This window comes from Leuciscus leuciscus, assembly GCF_965113295.1.
Source record: "Leuciscus leuciscus genome assembly, chromosome: 3".
In the NCBI taxonomy this organism is placed as follows: domain Eukaryota; kingdom Metazoa; phylum Chordata; class Actinopteri; order Cypriniformes; family Leuciscidae; genus Leuciscus; species Leuciscus leuciscus.
In genome coordinates this window covers 29,131,772-29,147,636 of record NC_138727.1, presented here as the reverse complement: position 1 = coordinate 29,147,636, position 15,865 = coordinate 29,131,772, and the positions used below count along the sequence as shown (strand labels likewise).

General features: G+C 39.9%; 1 protein-coding gene across 1 annotated transcript in view; it reads left to right on the top strand.

Moving 5' to 3' along the window:
- The window catches only part of pwp2h (PWP2 small subunit processome component), a 45,470-nt gene that overhangs the window by 6,736 nt on the left and 22,869 nt on the right, over window positions 1-15,865 (top strand). The window contains exons 4-14 of the mRNA XM_082165364.1: window positions 559-658; window positions 756-899; window positions 1,170-1,305; window positions 2,221-2,471; window positions 2,892-3,035; window positions 5,602-5,672; window positions 5,762-5,898; window positions 5,973-6,121; window positions 11,876-12,023; window positions 13,077-13,227; window positions 13,335-13,515. Coding sequence (XP_082021490.1) covers window positions 559-658; window positions 756-899; window positions 1,170-1,305; window positions 2,221-2,471; window positions 2,892-3,035; window positions 5,602-5,672; window positions 5,762-5,898; window positions 5,973-6,121; window positions 11,876-12,023; window positions 13,077-13,227; window positions 13,335-13,515 — 1,612 coding nt within the window. The remainder of the gene's footprint in view (window positions 1-558; window positions 659-755; window positions 900-1,169; window positions 1,306-2,220; window positions 2,472-2,891; window positions 3,036-5,601; window positions 5,673-5,761; window positions 5,899-5,972; window positions 6,122-11,875; window positions 12,024-13,076; window positions 13,228-13,334; window positions 13,516-15,865) is intronic.

Below are 15,865 nucleotides of genomic sequence, written 5' to 3'. Positions count from 1 at the left end.
ACCCAGGTTCCTAACAAACGACGAAGACTCTTTTTTTTTTTTACAGATGCTAGAAACGTGGCTTTCAAATGAAAGATTGGTATCAGAGAGCACACCCAGGTTCCTAACAAACGACGAAGACTCTTTTTTTTTTTTTTTTTTTTTTTTTTTTTTTTGCACAAAAAGTAGATCTACTGTAGTCACATGGACTATTTTAACTGTATCTTTACCATCTTTCTGGACCTTGAAAGTTTCAATGACGTTGCTGTCAATGGAGGGACAGAAAGCTCTCAGATTTCATCAAATCTTCATTTGTGTTCCAAAGACGAACAAAGGTCTTACGGGTTTGAAACGTCATGAGGGTGAATAATTACTGACATAATTTTCATTTTAGGGTGAACTAACTGCTGTACCAAATACTAAGAAATAATGAAATGATTTCTAATATTTAGCTTTTCATTCAAATTATGATGCTAATAATATCATTTGTAAGGGAAAAACAATGTAATGAATGAGAAAATGGAACCATAGAACAAGCGTAGTTTTGGACTCTAACACCGTTTGATGAATGTGTTTCAGATGGAGCAGCCATACTGGTCAGCTTGGTCACCCGGGCAGTACTTTACCATCATCACTTCCATAATCCTGTTCACAGTGTGTCTTTCTCCCCTGATGGAAGGTCAGCTATTACACACCTGCACACAGCACTTTTTATCTACACAATATGACTTTATGCATGAGTAGCTCTTATTTCATGTTCCTTTAATTTTTTATAGGAAATTTGTAATAACAAAGAAAAATGTGGCTCTAATGTTTGATGCGCCTGGAAAAAACAGAGAGTTTAATGCATTTGCATTAGAAAAGAGTTATTATGGACCATTTGATGAGACGACTTGTATCGACTGGACAGATGATTCCAAGTGCGTAAAATATTTTTTTTCTATATTCTTTCCTTTGATGTATGAATGCCGCCTCACAGCAGTCATTTTGTTACAGTGCGATTTATTCTATCTTTTATTTCAGTGCGATAACAAATATAATTCACATGTTTTGTGTTTGTCCATTTTTACTTACTGGTTTCCCACGGTATTTAGTAATGTGTTTGATATATAACACTGCAAACAATTCTTGGACTGTATTTTACCACTATGTAACCAGTTACACTCTCACTCTCCTTCTCTGATAACTAGGTGCTTTGCTGTTGGTAGCAAGGACATGACCACTTGGATCTTTGGAGCAGAAAGATGGGCGAATCTCATCTACTACTCGCTTGGGGGTCATAAGGACATCATAGTGGGCTGTTTCTTTGAGAAGGACAGCTTGGATGTGAGTTTGTAAAAAGTGTCTGCTGCATTTGTGTAGCACATGGGTAAATCAACTAGCTGCCCTTTCTTTACGATTTTATCGGGTCAAGAGTATTTTGCAACGTATTGTTGTATATTAAACATTAAGTCGTCGTAATAGATTGTTAGGGCCAGAGCACCGATGGTGTGAGGACCCTCTTGGAATTGCTCTGTTTATTAATTCATTGCATTTTTTTCTTGCTGTTCTGCAACATTGCAATACTACAAAACTAGACTCTTCCCAAACAAAACCTACCAGTTGGTTTTGGAAGTGGTTCCATTTTAACAATTTTTAAACATTTCTCTTTTCAGAAAATGTCATGTAATGTCAGTGTCTTTCAAAGTAATACTTTTTAATTTTATAAGCTACACAACATAACCACCCTCAGTTAACCTGACCCACACAAGAAACCCTGGTGTACACTGTAAAAAATATTTTTTTGGGAAAGTTGTAAATAAAACGGATTATTGGAGCGTGTTTTACAAGAAAATACTATTTCAGTTATTCAACTACAAAGTTTCACATTTAATTAGATGTTACTTGGTGTTTCTTTGTAATTATTTGTGAAATTTAACTAACATTTAAGTGAAAATAGTTTCTGCACCACATTTTTCAGTGTAGTATATCTTGTTCAGTTAATCAGCTCATTTGCTAGCTCTTTTAATAGGACTTGATCAGTCTCAATATGGAATTGCATGTGGGAGGATTTCTCTTTCATTATCTATAATATTCAAAACTTTAGTTTATAACAAACCTAGTCTTTGAAAGCTTTTGTGTAGTGTTATGAGTGACTGAGTTTGAAAGGAACACTGAAATTACTTTGTTTTAGCTGTGCTCTAATGACATACCTGTGCTTAAATGTGGCACCTTTAAGCTGCTTTTCACTTGTTTTTACAGATGTACACAGTGAGCCAGGAGGGCACTTTGTGTGTATGGGAAAGTGACACTGAGCTCGAGGGCTTACGGAAGGGACCAAAATACTCTGAGAGAAAGAAGATGCAGGAGGAGAAAAAAAGCAGAGATGGGGAGGAAAAAGATGATGATGATATTGTGGAAATTGTAGGCGAGGATGATGTGATTAAAGGAAGCGCAGAAACACCCAAAGAGGTGGAAGGCATCAAAAACGTTCACTATTCACTGAGGAGCAAGTGAGTTTGTCAGTTTTTCTCTCCCAAACTATCCTTATCTCTTCAATCTTTTGGTCAATTCTCAAGGCCTGTTCACACCAAGACGAATGTTATGCAAAAATAAGGTGCGAAAATCATTTTAATTTGAATGAACGGCAGTTAATGCACCTTTTAAAACTACTGGTGTATTTTAGCATCTTGATGAGCATAACAAACCGCTTTCCTTGTGTACCGCTGTTTCTGTGTTTCCGTAAGCACCACTACTGTCAAAGAGTGATTATTCTGAACAGACAAATTACATGTGAAAACTGGGCTGAATTTTCATGTTGAACATTTGTGTTGGTCTGAACAGGCCTTTAAACTGATTGTAGAGCATGGAAAAAGCTCTCATGTGTGTATAATAACATGCAAAGATGTGTTTCTAATATTGCATTTAAACAGACACTATTTTAACAAGGAAGGGGATTTCAACAATTTGACAGCGGCTGCCTTCCACAAGAAAACACACATTCTTGTGACCGGCTTCGCATCTGGAGCTTTCCACCTGCATGAGATGCCAGAATTTGACCTCATTCACTCACTCAGGTTTGCCATATTTCAAGTGAATATTTGTCAAATTATATTTCCAGTTGGGATGATGCAATTGCGGTTGAGCTCTCGATTTGAATTGTATTTTGGGCATATTTCAGTTATGATGCCCTTTTTACTTGCATTTAGAAAAACAATGATATTTCAGCTAATGTTGTAAATTATTCAGGGAACCTTCTAACTTGGTATGCAGGGATGGAAATTAGCACCCGCCACCAGCCAAATGCGGGTGATTTTGTGTTGTGGCGGGTAAATTCGCTTCACCTACCGGCCACCGTGGCGGGTAAATAAAAATATACTGTTTCACACAGACGGCGGACACTTTTAGAGGACATAAGTGTACGCTGAAATAAAGTCTTTCACCTCAGAAAAACGGACTTTCTTGTCCTGTCACGTCAGCCGTTATCCTGTTCTCATAGCGAACACTCTTCAAATGCACGCGCAAATGTGGCGGCGCGCGCTGTGTATCGCCTCACTGTATATAAAGTGCAAAATAAACTACGAGCATGCAACGCCGTTACGTTGTAAATTACACAAAATAAAAGTAATGCAGGGATGATTTTCATACCATTCACCAGGAGCAGTTTCCATGGTTCATTAACAGTTATTGTTAATATTGTGTATTCACCATGGTAACTGTCGTTTCCATATTAACCCCAAAATGCCACTTTATTTTTCTTTGTGTTATTTTTTATATTTTTAAATGACTCTAGTGGCTCATACCAACATTGTATTAACATTGTATAAACATTGTCTTTACTATTAGTCATATTCTTACAATTTATGTTAAGTAAAGGGGGACAGTACTTGTGCGTGTGGAAATAGCCGGTTTCAATAAAACTACTTGTGACATGTCATATTTGGCTTTGACTTTGACTGAACATTTGCTCTCACTTTGCGTAAAAAATATCGAGATATATATCGTATATCGATATTCAGCCTAAATAATCGGGATATGACTTTTGGTCCATATCGCCCAGCCTAGTTTCATTATTGGGACTAAAAACCTAAAACTGGAAGCCATAAAAGACCACGAATCATTCAAATGCCACATCCAGGTAAAAAAGAGAAATATATATAAGAGAGAAAGAGAAAATGTCAGTATTTCATTGAGACTTGAGATTAAATAAACTGCTTAAGTATTGTAGATCTTGTAGTATTAATTAATTTTCACATGCAGTTACACATTGTCGGTTAAAAACAAGAAAGTGGCTGGTAAAAACATTGAGTGGCTGGTAGATTTTGAAATCCACCAGCCACAGTGGCCGGTGGACAAAAAAGTTAATTTCCATCCCTGTTGGTATGTTACAAGAATATACATTTTAAAAATGAACAGCAGTGCCCAAACTGTGCAGTTAATTTGCTGTTTATTTAACAACAGAATAATCAGCACAAACAAAAAAACTTCTGTGTGAATTACGATTGAAGTAAATCTTACACATTATGTGTCGCAGCTTTTTTTGAAGAGTTAAAGGACAAGTTCGGTATTTTACACTTAAAGCCCTGTTTTTAGATCGTTTCTGATGAAATAGAACGTTTAAGATTGAAATTTGGACACATGCTGCTGGCCCGAGAATTTTCGGTTTCTGTGGTAGCACTCCCCCACTTCAGCAATGGCTGCATAGGTGCACTGGAACAATCCTTCCTAAAACGCATTAAACTTTCGTTTACAAAGACGTGAAACTCACCGAGTGGTCAGGGGTGTTCACTGATATGCTCACACAAAAATCGCAGTAAAAGATGTTTTCCAACAGGTGTTTTACCATTCGTTGTAAAACTGTGGACGCCTCACACCTGTACATTCTTCCGTTGAGAGCTTGAATAATAGACACTCCAGCCCGGCGGCGGAGTAATGCTGTACCTCACAGCACATCCAATACAAGTCAATGGAGTTGGACAAAAACTACGATAAAACCTGTTGGAAAGCATCTTTTGCAGCGATTTTTGTGTGAGCATATCAGTGAACACCCCTGACCACTCGGTGAGTTTCACGTCTTTGTAAACGAAAGTTTAATGCGTTTTAGGAAGGATTGTTCCAGTGCACCTATGCAGCCATTGTGGAGGTGGAGGTGTGCTACCACAGAAACCGAAAATTCTCGGGCCAGCAGCATGTGTCCAAATTTCAATCTTAACCGTTCTATTTCATCAGAAACGATCTGAAAACAGGGCTTTAAGTGTAAAATACCGAACTTGTCCTTTAAGAAAGTCTCTGAGTTTTTTTTTTTTTTTTTTTTTTGTGGTTCTTTAAAAAGACAATTTCATAAGAGCCATTTTTTGTGAATCGGACTTCACTGTTCACATAATGTTATTGTGTGGAGCCTTACGAGGACATCTTAATAGAAAGCTGTATTTCGTTTAAAGTAAAAGATCTTGAGGTTTTAAGAATCTTTATACAAAAATTGCCTAAATGAAGGTCTCTGCATTTTTACCCAGCTTCAACCTCCAGTGTGTCTTGGATTTCGATTTTCATCTATCTTCAGTCTCAACCACTATTGTTTGTGACTACATTGCTGTGAATTTATTCCATGCTGTTTATTGAATTGTTTATTGAATTCACATCTAGTATTTCAGATCAGAGGATTTCTACTATTGCTATGAACCCCACTGGCGATTGGATTGGCTTTGGTTGTTCAGGTATTATTCTTACAACCAGGTCTTTTTCTAAAGAGCACAACAGTGTTCTATCCTTTGCTATAATTTCTTGCGTCTGTTCTATGTTAAAGGTCTGGGCCAGCTGCTGGTTTGGGAATGGCAGAGTGAGTCCTATGTTTTCAAACAGCAAGGACACTTCAACAACATGAACTCTTTGGCTTATTCACCTGATGGTCAGTATCTTGTTACTGGAGGGGATGATGGGAAGGTGAGTCTTCTAACGCTAGGTTTTTATTGAGAGAATAAATAAGTGAGAGATTAAGTTAAACTGCTACTTTCCAGGTAAAAGTGTGGAACACCAACAGTGGCCTCTGTTTTGTGACGTTCACTGAACACTCCAGCAGTGTCACCAATGTTGCCTTCACTTCCAGTGGCTTTGTAGTGGTCAGCGCCTCACTAGATGGCACTGTCAGAGCATTTGACCTGCACAGGTATCATGTTGTTCATTTTGTGAAATGTATCATGTCTCCTGTAATCACTCAGTAGCTATGTTTCCATCAACACTTTTTTATCCGAATTATGTGATATCGAATGAAAAATGCCTTATGGAAACAGTAAAATTCGATTTAATTTCTTGAATATCGACTAAAATGAAATGCGGTCGGTCTCATCGGATTTTATCTTGATCGATGTACGGTTTATGCGATAAACGCTGATGGAAACGTTATTGGCCGAATAAATAATGGATTGCGATTAAGTTTTAGGTCATTTTATGGGTACAACCCGCCATAAAAGAAGTTTTAGTTAATTTCCGCCCAGTTTGCACCCATTATATACTGTCTGGTTTGCACACATGGCCGGTGTCAACAAAGTGGACAAACGAGGAGACGAGATACTTTTTGAATTGAATTTAACAGAAAAATAAAACGGCTATTATAGCAAAAATCTAAGAAATGCCATAATAGTCAAATAATGTCGCTATCAGCTGTCACATAAGCACCTAGAGTCCTGCAATGGTTTGGGTTCCCGCATAAAAGTGGCTAAAACGGGTGGATTGTGACATTCCTAAAATTCACAGGCGGGGATGCGGGCGGATAATGAACTCCTTGCGGGCGGGTAGCGGATGAAAAATATGTGCAATATTTGTATGTCTAAATTGCCATTACACACTCGCAAATATGTGTTTTGGGCATCCTTAAAAATATTCTTGTTTGCCGTTACCCGACCGATCCTGTCAATTTAGGACCGACCCAATACATTTTTTCTCCCTTTTAGTCCGACCGACTGGCCGGTTGTAAATTTGCGTTAAGATCGACCGATTTTTTTTTTTTTTTTTACTCTTCAAACAACTAATACAAATGCAATAAAATAATATTAATTATATTTTAGTAGGCCTAAGTATTTTGTAGGCTACGCTCTTTCTTTTAAATAAAAACCCGTCAATCAAGCAAAATAATATTCAGTGATTGTAGGGCAGGCTAATAAGCCTATGTGTTGTAGCCCAGTCATTAAAAAACGATTTAGTTTCATATTCATGTTTAAAGGGATGCCGTCAAGCTGAAGGAGGAGTCCTATCGGGCCTGGCTGGCTTGTGGGACTCCTGAGGCAGCTGATGGGTACCGACGGGCCAAGCGGACTGCAGCCCGGGTGGTTGTGGAGGCAAAAACTCGGGCCTGGGAGGAGTTCGGTGAGGCCATGGAGAAGGACTATCGGTCGTCCTCGAAGAGATTCTGGCAAACCGTCCGGCGCCTCAGGAGGGGGAAGCAGTGCCCTACCAACGCTGTTTACAGTGGAGGTGGGCAGCTGTTGACCTCGACTGGGGATATCACCGGACGGTGGAAGGAATACTTTGAGGAAGTATACTCTTCCATTGAGGAAGCAGAGGCTGAGGGCTCGGAGGCGGACTCGTCCATCACCCAAGCTGAAGTCACCGAGGTAGTCAAGAAACTCCTCGGTGGCAAGGCACCGGGGGTGGATGAGATCCGCCCTGAGTACCTCAAGTCTCTGGATGTTGTGGGGCTGTCTTGGCTCGGGGACAGTACCTTTGGACTGGCAGACCGGGGTGGTGGTCCCTCTTTTCAAGAAGGGGGATCGGAGGGTGTGCTCCAACTATAGGGGGATCACACTTCTCAGCCTCCCTGGGAAAGTCTATGCCAGGGTACTGGAGAGGAGAATCCGGCCGATAGTAGAACCTCGGATTCAGGAGGAACAGTGTGGTTTTCGTCCCGGTCGTGGAACACTGGACCAGCTCTATACCCTCTACAGGGTGCTGGAGGGCTCATGGGAATTTGCCCAACCAATCCACATGTGCTTTGTGGATTTGGAGAAGGCATTCGACTGTGTCCCTCGCGGCGGCCTGTGGAGGGTGCTCCGGGAGTATGGGGTCCGGGGCCCTTTGCTAAGGGCTATCCGGTCCCTGTACGACCGGAGCAGGAGCTTGGTTCGTATTGCCAGCAGTAAGTCAGACTTGTTCCCGGTGCGTGTTGGACTCCGGCAGGGCTGCCCTTTGTCGCCGGTTCTGTTCATAATTTTTATGGACAGAATTTCTAGGCGCAGCCAGGGGCCGGAGGGGGTCAGGTTTGGGGACCACACGATTTCATCTCTGCTCTTTGCGGATGATGTTGTCGTGTTGGCCTCATCAAACCAGGACCTCCAGCATGCACTGGGACGGTTTGCAGCCGAGTGTGAAGCGGCTGGGATGAGAATCAGCACCTCCAAATCCGAGGCCATGGTTCTCAGTCGGAAAAGGGTGGTTTGCCCGCTTCAGGTTGGTGGAGAGCTCCTGCCTCAAGTGGAGGAGTTCAAGTATCTTGGGGTCTTGTTCACGAGTGAGGGAAGGATGGAACGGGAGATTGACAGGCGGATCGGTGCAGCTTCTGCAATAATGCGGCCCTGTACCGGTCTGTCGTGGTGAAGAAGGAGCTGAGCCGCAAGGCGAAGCTCTCGATTTACCAGTCAATCTACGTTCCTACTCTCACCTATGGTCATGAGCTGTGGGTCATGACCGAAAGGACAAGATCCCGGATACAAGCGGCCGAAATGAGCTTTCTCCGCAGGGTGGCTGGGCGATCCCTTAGAGATAGGGTGAGAAGCTCGGTCACTCGGGAGGAGCTCAGAGTAGAGCCGCTGCTCCTCCACATCGAGAGGGGTCAGTTGAGGTGGCTCGGGCATCTTTTCCGGATGCCTCCTGGACGCCTTCCCGGGAAGGCGTTCCGGGCATGTCCCACCGGGAGGAGACCCCGGGGAAGACCTAGGACACGCTGGAGAGACTATGTCTCCCGGCTGGCCTGGGAACGCCTCGGTGTCCCCCCGGAAGAGCTGGAGGAAGTGTCTAGGGAGAGGGAAGTCTGGGCATCCCTGCTTAGACTACTGCCCCCGCGACCCGGCCCCGGATAAGCGGTAGAAGATGGATGGATGGATGGATGGATGGATTCATGTTAAAAAAAATAAAAAAAAAAAAATAAAAAATATATATATATATATATATATACATTTTTTTTTTTCATGTTGATTATATGAAAAGTGAAAAAAGCATGAATAAGATAAGATGATCCCGAATATCTGGAGACAAATGGAGTGGGCAGACATGATTTTGACCACTTTATTAAGTAGGGCTGTATTCTTCCAGTCGATTAGTCGATTATTTGGTCGATACGTTCTGGCTCGACCAAAATTCTGATTGGTCGATTTTTTGCCGCGTTCATTGCATTAGTTTTGTCGCGTTCATTTACCGGTAATCAGTTTTGCCGCGTTCATTTCATCAGTTTTGCCGCGTTCATTTCATCAGGTGGAAAGCACTAATTGCTAATGGGGGTGTTTTCAGAGCACCCCTGTTTCACAGGTAACAGTCTGTCTTCAGAACACCCCCCTTGTTTTCACTTCTTTTGGATTAGCCCAACTCACCGGAGAAGACGGACAGATTGAAGAAAGTATGCTACTAGAAGGTTTGCTGAATATTACTTGATCTGGTTTGTTTAATAAATATTATTTTTTTATTAAAGTGGACGTGCCTTTTGTGTTTAAGAGTAAAAGCTTTAAGTTAATAGTCTATTCGTGTCTCAGCCGCGAAGCTGAGCTCCTATGTTCAGCCCATAGCATAGACTGTAAAAAATAGGTTCAGCCTCACTCTGTGCGAGCTGCACAGAGCGGCTGAAATTATAGAGTCTGTCAGTTATTATAATACATATGACAGAAACAATTGTCTAAATTATGTTACATATTCCTCAAAAGTTGTCATGATATCACTAGTTGACAACATAGTACTATTTTCGGAAATCATAGGCTATGATATTGCGCAGGTGCACGTGATGCAACGCTGTCAGAGCCGACAGACTCGTGTGCCAGACTCATTTCAGTGCACATTAATACGTCAAAAACGATTTAATACTGCAAATAGCCTACTAGTTTTTTTAAATGTTTATTTATAATTCATTTAGGCGGACAACAAGGCTACCAAGTACTGCGCACAGTGCGCAGCTAATTAATTTAACGTTTTTTTTCTAACGTCATTTTTAGTCGATTTTTAGTCGAAAACTTCAGGACTTCAGTCGACCAAGATTTTCTTTGGTTGAGTACAGCCCTATTATTAAGTTTGTTTTTGTAGAAAGACTTTCTTTAAAGTGAATTTCGTTTTGTATTAATTGTATCTTAATTTTAATCAATGTTTAATCAACCATTTTCCTGGATTTAATAAATAAGAGCTAAATATAGCAGGCAATAATCAGGACACGGAGAGGCGCCCACGCGTGAACTGGAGGTAGCCTAGGCTGCTTGAATGGCCCAAAACAAAGCGCACTTTAGCGCTCATTAGCCCATTCATGAGGCTATTGTGATGTTGAGAGAGGTGCGATATAAAAAATAAAGCACTTTAAATGGAATGATTTTAGCTTGTGTGCGATTTATCGCGGGCACGGGTCAGATCTGGTGCTGAACTTTGCGGGCGGGGGCGGGTCTCCAAAAATGGACCCGTGCAGGACTCTGCACTATTACAACTTGTGCAATATTGATCATTTGTTGGTAGATGGTGCGATCCATTTTGTCTAGCAAAACTTTGTTCGCAAATGTTTGCTTGAATGTTGTGCGATTCAGTGCGAAAATGAATGGAAACACCTTAAAATGTCTCAAATCAATTCGATATACCAATTTGATCGCAAAACAGCATGTGACGTCATTACGCACAGGTTTTTATTCACTTTAAAGCCGTTTGATGGAAACACACTTTCACCAGCTTTATTCGCATGATTTTTTTTACCGAACTTCAGATAATTCAATTGACAAGTTGATGGAAACATAGCTAGTGTTTCAACTGTAGAAAGAAGTCAATAAACTGCTTATAAACAATGCCACATTACGTTACATATACCTCAGGAAAGCCATTAAATGACCATAGCTCCTAGGGTTGTGTGATATCACGATTTTTTTTATCGTGGACGATTAAAATGTCTCTGATCTGCTTTTGAAGAAATATCGTAGTATCGTGCTACAGTGCATTCTATCAGTTGCAGTTCTGGCGCTTCCGTCTCAACATATGCTCAACTGAAGTCTTTTTTTTATATATTTTTTTTTTATATGCCAGACAATTAAATTTTTTTATATTTCAACAATGAATTGGAGTAGAAAAGAAAAGTTTATATATAAATGGTCTTCTGTAAAAAACATTTTTATTTGAGTTTATTATTAAATGAATGAATTGATTATTAAACAACTTTATTTTGGGGTTTTGGCTAAACAAAACATTTCTGTAAAGGAATCATTATGGTGATAAACAAGTCCGTCTTTGTTATTAGTCCCATGTTCGAAATTGAGTTGAATCCATTGTGAGTCAAAAGTAGACCAATCTTTAAGCGTCTGAGATACTCTCAGACTTTGTGAAAACAAAAATAACTTGCAGATAGATACAGGTGAAACTCCAAAAATTTGAATATCATGCAAAAGTTATAATTTTGATTATGGCCTACAGCTTATGAAAACCCCAAATTCAAAATCTCAGAAATGTAGAATATTACATGAAATCAATTTTTAAAAAAAAATTTAAATACAGAAATGTCAGCCTTCTGAAAAGTATAATCATGCGTATGTATAGTTATATATACTAAATATATTAGTTTCACCTTTTAATTTGAATTACTGAAATGGACGAACTTTTGCACGATATTAAAATTTTTCGAGTTTCATCTGTAGATAGATCTATATTTCTGGGTACAGATTAAAAAATAAACTCTGTGTGCTAAACTCTGTTCTCTCAGATACCGGAACTTCCGTACCATGACATCACCACGACCAGCCCAGTTCTCCTCTCTGGCAGTGGACAGTAGTGGGGAGTTGGTGTGTGCAGGTTCTCAGGACTCGTTTGAGATCTTCCTTTGGTCCATGCAGACTGGACGACTGCTAGAGGTGTAATATCCTTTTTATTTCTCCATACAGTTGTCAGATTATATCAATAAGCAGCTTTTTTTTCTTTAAATGGTGTAAAAATAGAAATGAAACTGTAGTTATTGGTTAGCTAAACATTAGGTTTGAAATAAGGCCCTGATATACTCGCGGCAAAGTTCTTTTTCGTTCTTCGCTTAGGATAAAAAGAAGTTTGAAATATGTTAGCAGCGATATTCTGTTAGTGAACATCCGATGCTTCCCACACTGGTGAGAGCGGTGTTTAGATGAATATGTAAATATGTGCTGCACGCTTTCTTCTCTAACAAAATAAACACAACAAATTTGAGAAAACAGCAAGCATTTAAAAAAAAAGCATAAGAATAGCATCAGATCATAACGTGGAAAGCTCTGCAATTCACGTGACGTTTATTTATATAGCACTGTATACTATAGATTGCTTAAAATAGAAGGCACACTATGCAAGATTTGTACCTTAATATAACCGCTTTGGCAGAGTCGACGAAGAAAGCGCGGTCGGAAGAGTCAAGGAAAAGAAAACGACGGCTCTGCGTGAGTGGTATTTACGACAGTAACGTTAAATACAAGTACTCCAAAAAATGGAAACTGCATAGTGAGCCTTTAAAATCAAGCATCTTTACCGTATTAAACATGAAAAAGTCAGTGTCTCATTTCATCAGAAGTACAACTTCAGTTTCTACTATAAAGCAGCTCTCCAGTGTGTTCATGTTTTCAATCATTCAACGGATTGAACAGGAGAAATTGATAATTGAATGAATGAATTATTACCTATTATGTAATCGCCACGGACCAATGGTAGTACAAAGGTGTTTACCAGTCATAGCGAACTTTTCCAGCAAGCTGTTTTGAACTCCCAAAACGAACTCCATACACAGTTCGGTTTGGACTGATTTTGTTGGAAATTACGTTACTGAAATTTGTTGTTCGATTTCACTTGAAGTATATCGGGGCCTTAAGTTTTTTGGCCCAGTGGGTCCATAATTTTCCGTCTAGGCCAAGAATTCAGTCCTTTGTAACTCTTTATTGCTGGTGCAGGTGCTCAGTGGTCATGAGGGTCCGGTCAGCAACTTGTGCTTCAGCCCAGTCCAGTCTGTGCTTGCCAGTGTGTCATGGGACAAAACTGTCCGGCTGTGGGACATGCTAGACAGCTGGCAGACCAAAGAGACCCTGCGGCTCAACTCTGATGGCAAGTTCACAAAGTGACAGTTGATGTGAAACTATTCAGAGAGAAATAGAGCAGATGGATTGGAAAGAAAAGTTATTTTAAGATGTCTTGCACCTGTGCTCATTCAGGACTGGCTGTAACGTATCGTCCTGATGGTCAAGAGTTGGCAGTGGCCTGTCTGGATGGTGAGATCACATTCTGGAACCCTCAGACTGGAGGACAGACTGGCTGTGTTGTTGGCCGCCATGACCTGCAGATGGGACGTAAAGAGACAGACAAGATCACTGCTAAACAGTCTGCCAAGGGAAAGTAAGTCAGACAGTAGCAGATGGGCTTGGAAATGATCTCCAAATTGCTGTTCTTTTATTCAGTACTCTAGGGGTTTAAATCTTTGGTGATCTAAAGGGACGGTCATATTACCCTTTTCGGTCCACTGACTTCCATTTATATGTAGATGAATGCAGGAGACAGAAAATTCCGCGGCGTTCCAAAATTCAAGCTTGGTGAACTCTCACCTGCAAATCTCTATCATGTGAAGACGTGTGACCAATAGAAGGTTGATGTCACAAATCGGCCTCTTTGCTTAAAGAATGCAAATTATAAATCTGCAGGATTACTGCAAAGTGGAGTAGATTGCATATTTTTACATTTTGGATGTATTATATTCGGAACTGTTTTTTTTATAAAGACGCAGCAGAGTGTGACATCATATTACGCCCGCTGCAGCGTCCATAGAAATTTTGCGTGCTCAAAGTCTAGTGTGACCACGACTTTTGCCGCCCCCAAATTCTGTATAAAAATTGTGCATAAAAGCCATACTACACACATAGAGAGTAGGGATGCACCGAAATGAAAATTATGGGCTGAAACCTGAATTCTGAATGCTCTTGGCCAAAAAGCAAAATGCTTTAAAAAAAATATATATATATTTCTATTTTTAAATTAGCTTATTTTTGAATAATTGTATTAATATTGAGTTGAAGTCTATAATGAAATTCAATCATTTTAATGATACTGAATAAAAAAATAAAAAAATGATACAAGCATATATAAAGGGCCCCTATTATGGATTTTTAAAAATGACCTTTCATGTAGTGTGTAACATTAGCCTGACGTCGTCATACTCCAATTCTAGTCAGAATGTGAGTCTGATACTGCTCCATTGGGCTGTGATTAAGGGGCGTGTTTTATTTTCACTTCCCAAGGACGAGCATGTGAAAAATCAGTGGTTAAAACTCATCTTTACCACGATACCACAGCAGTATAATCCTAAACTTTTGCTGTGTTCCCTTTATTTTACTGAGACGACTGCTTCTCAAATCTCGGGAGTTCAATGCAGGATTTGCAAACCGCTTGCTCTTGAAAGATGATGTTCAAAATACTTAGTTTTGAGTTGTATATTGTGTAGGTCTCCTGTAACTCACATTATTATTGTCTTACTGAAATACTTCTGCTGATCAGTTGTGGGCCACTATTACCTAAAACTGTGTATATTAATGCAGATCGTCTGTCGTTCTCACTACTTTGAGGAAAGATTAAGCATGGAGCAAGATTTGTTTTACCCACGTTTGTTACATCAGTCATTCACGCTAGAGCTCGGCTAATGTATGCACCTTTATTGATAGTTTCCACATGTTCACCACAATAAATTAGAAAAATACTCTGTAAATAAATAAGTAGGCCTGTAAGTAAAATAATCGGTTTGTTGGTGGACATGCACTTGTTAATGCTGATGGTGAGGAATTACAGTTGCAACATCTCATAATGTACCTCAAACCGAGTAGTGTATCACTGAGAAACGTCCTGCTCGAGTCGTCCTTGCGATGGAGGTTCGGGTTGAATTAATTCTTCCAATGTTTCATCATTGGACTCGCGCTCGCATTGATATGGTAAAATCAACGTCATTGTTCGTTACTGTGTTTAGTTTACGGTGTAGGAAGCCTCAGGACACGCAGAGCTGACGTTATGGCAATGGACGTTTTTGTTTTCGACACACATACTGTACGCAGTAAACCAATCACAACAGACTGCTCTGATTGGCCAGACAGCGCAGTCTGTTGTGATTGGTTTACCGCGTACAGTGTGTGTGTGCGTGAGTAGCTCGCAGAAAGGAGGGATTTAGAGAGACTGATTCATCTGATGAGTCGTTTGAGAATCATTGAAAATTTGGTGATGTGCATATGTATATTATGAGAAAATTAAACCGTGTTTTGACCTTTGATGCATGTACACCTGTCATAGGAGTCTCCAAAACAACATTAAGAAACTTTAAAATAGCATAATAGGGGCACTTTAACACATACATGCATGTCTTTAAACAAATCTTTAAATATCTAATGAACATTTAATTTCACAAATCTTGCAGACTTGCTCAAATCCAGCTGTCAGATCTTCTGAAGTGCACATTTGTTGCCTGCATGAACGTGTTACTCTGCGCGTGACGGTCTGTCTGTGTGAATTGAATGTGTACAGTGTAATGTGTAAACTTTAAACCCTTGATTTCAAACAATGCTACGCTATATTCAGTTGCCACTATGTCCTATTCATATGATGTTCCCTGTGCTGTATGTAAAATTAGTGTTACATTGTCTTTATTTAAAAAATATAAAAAATATAATTTATATTTATATAAAAAAACTATTTAATATAAAAAAATAAA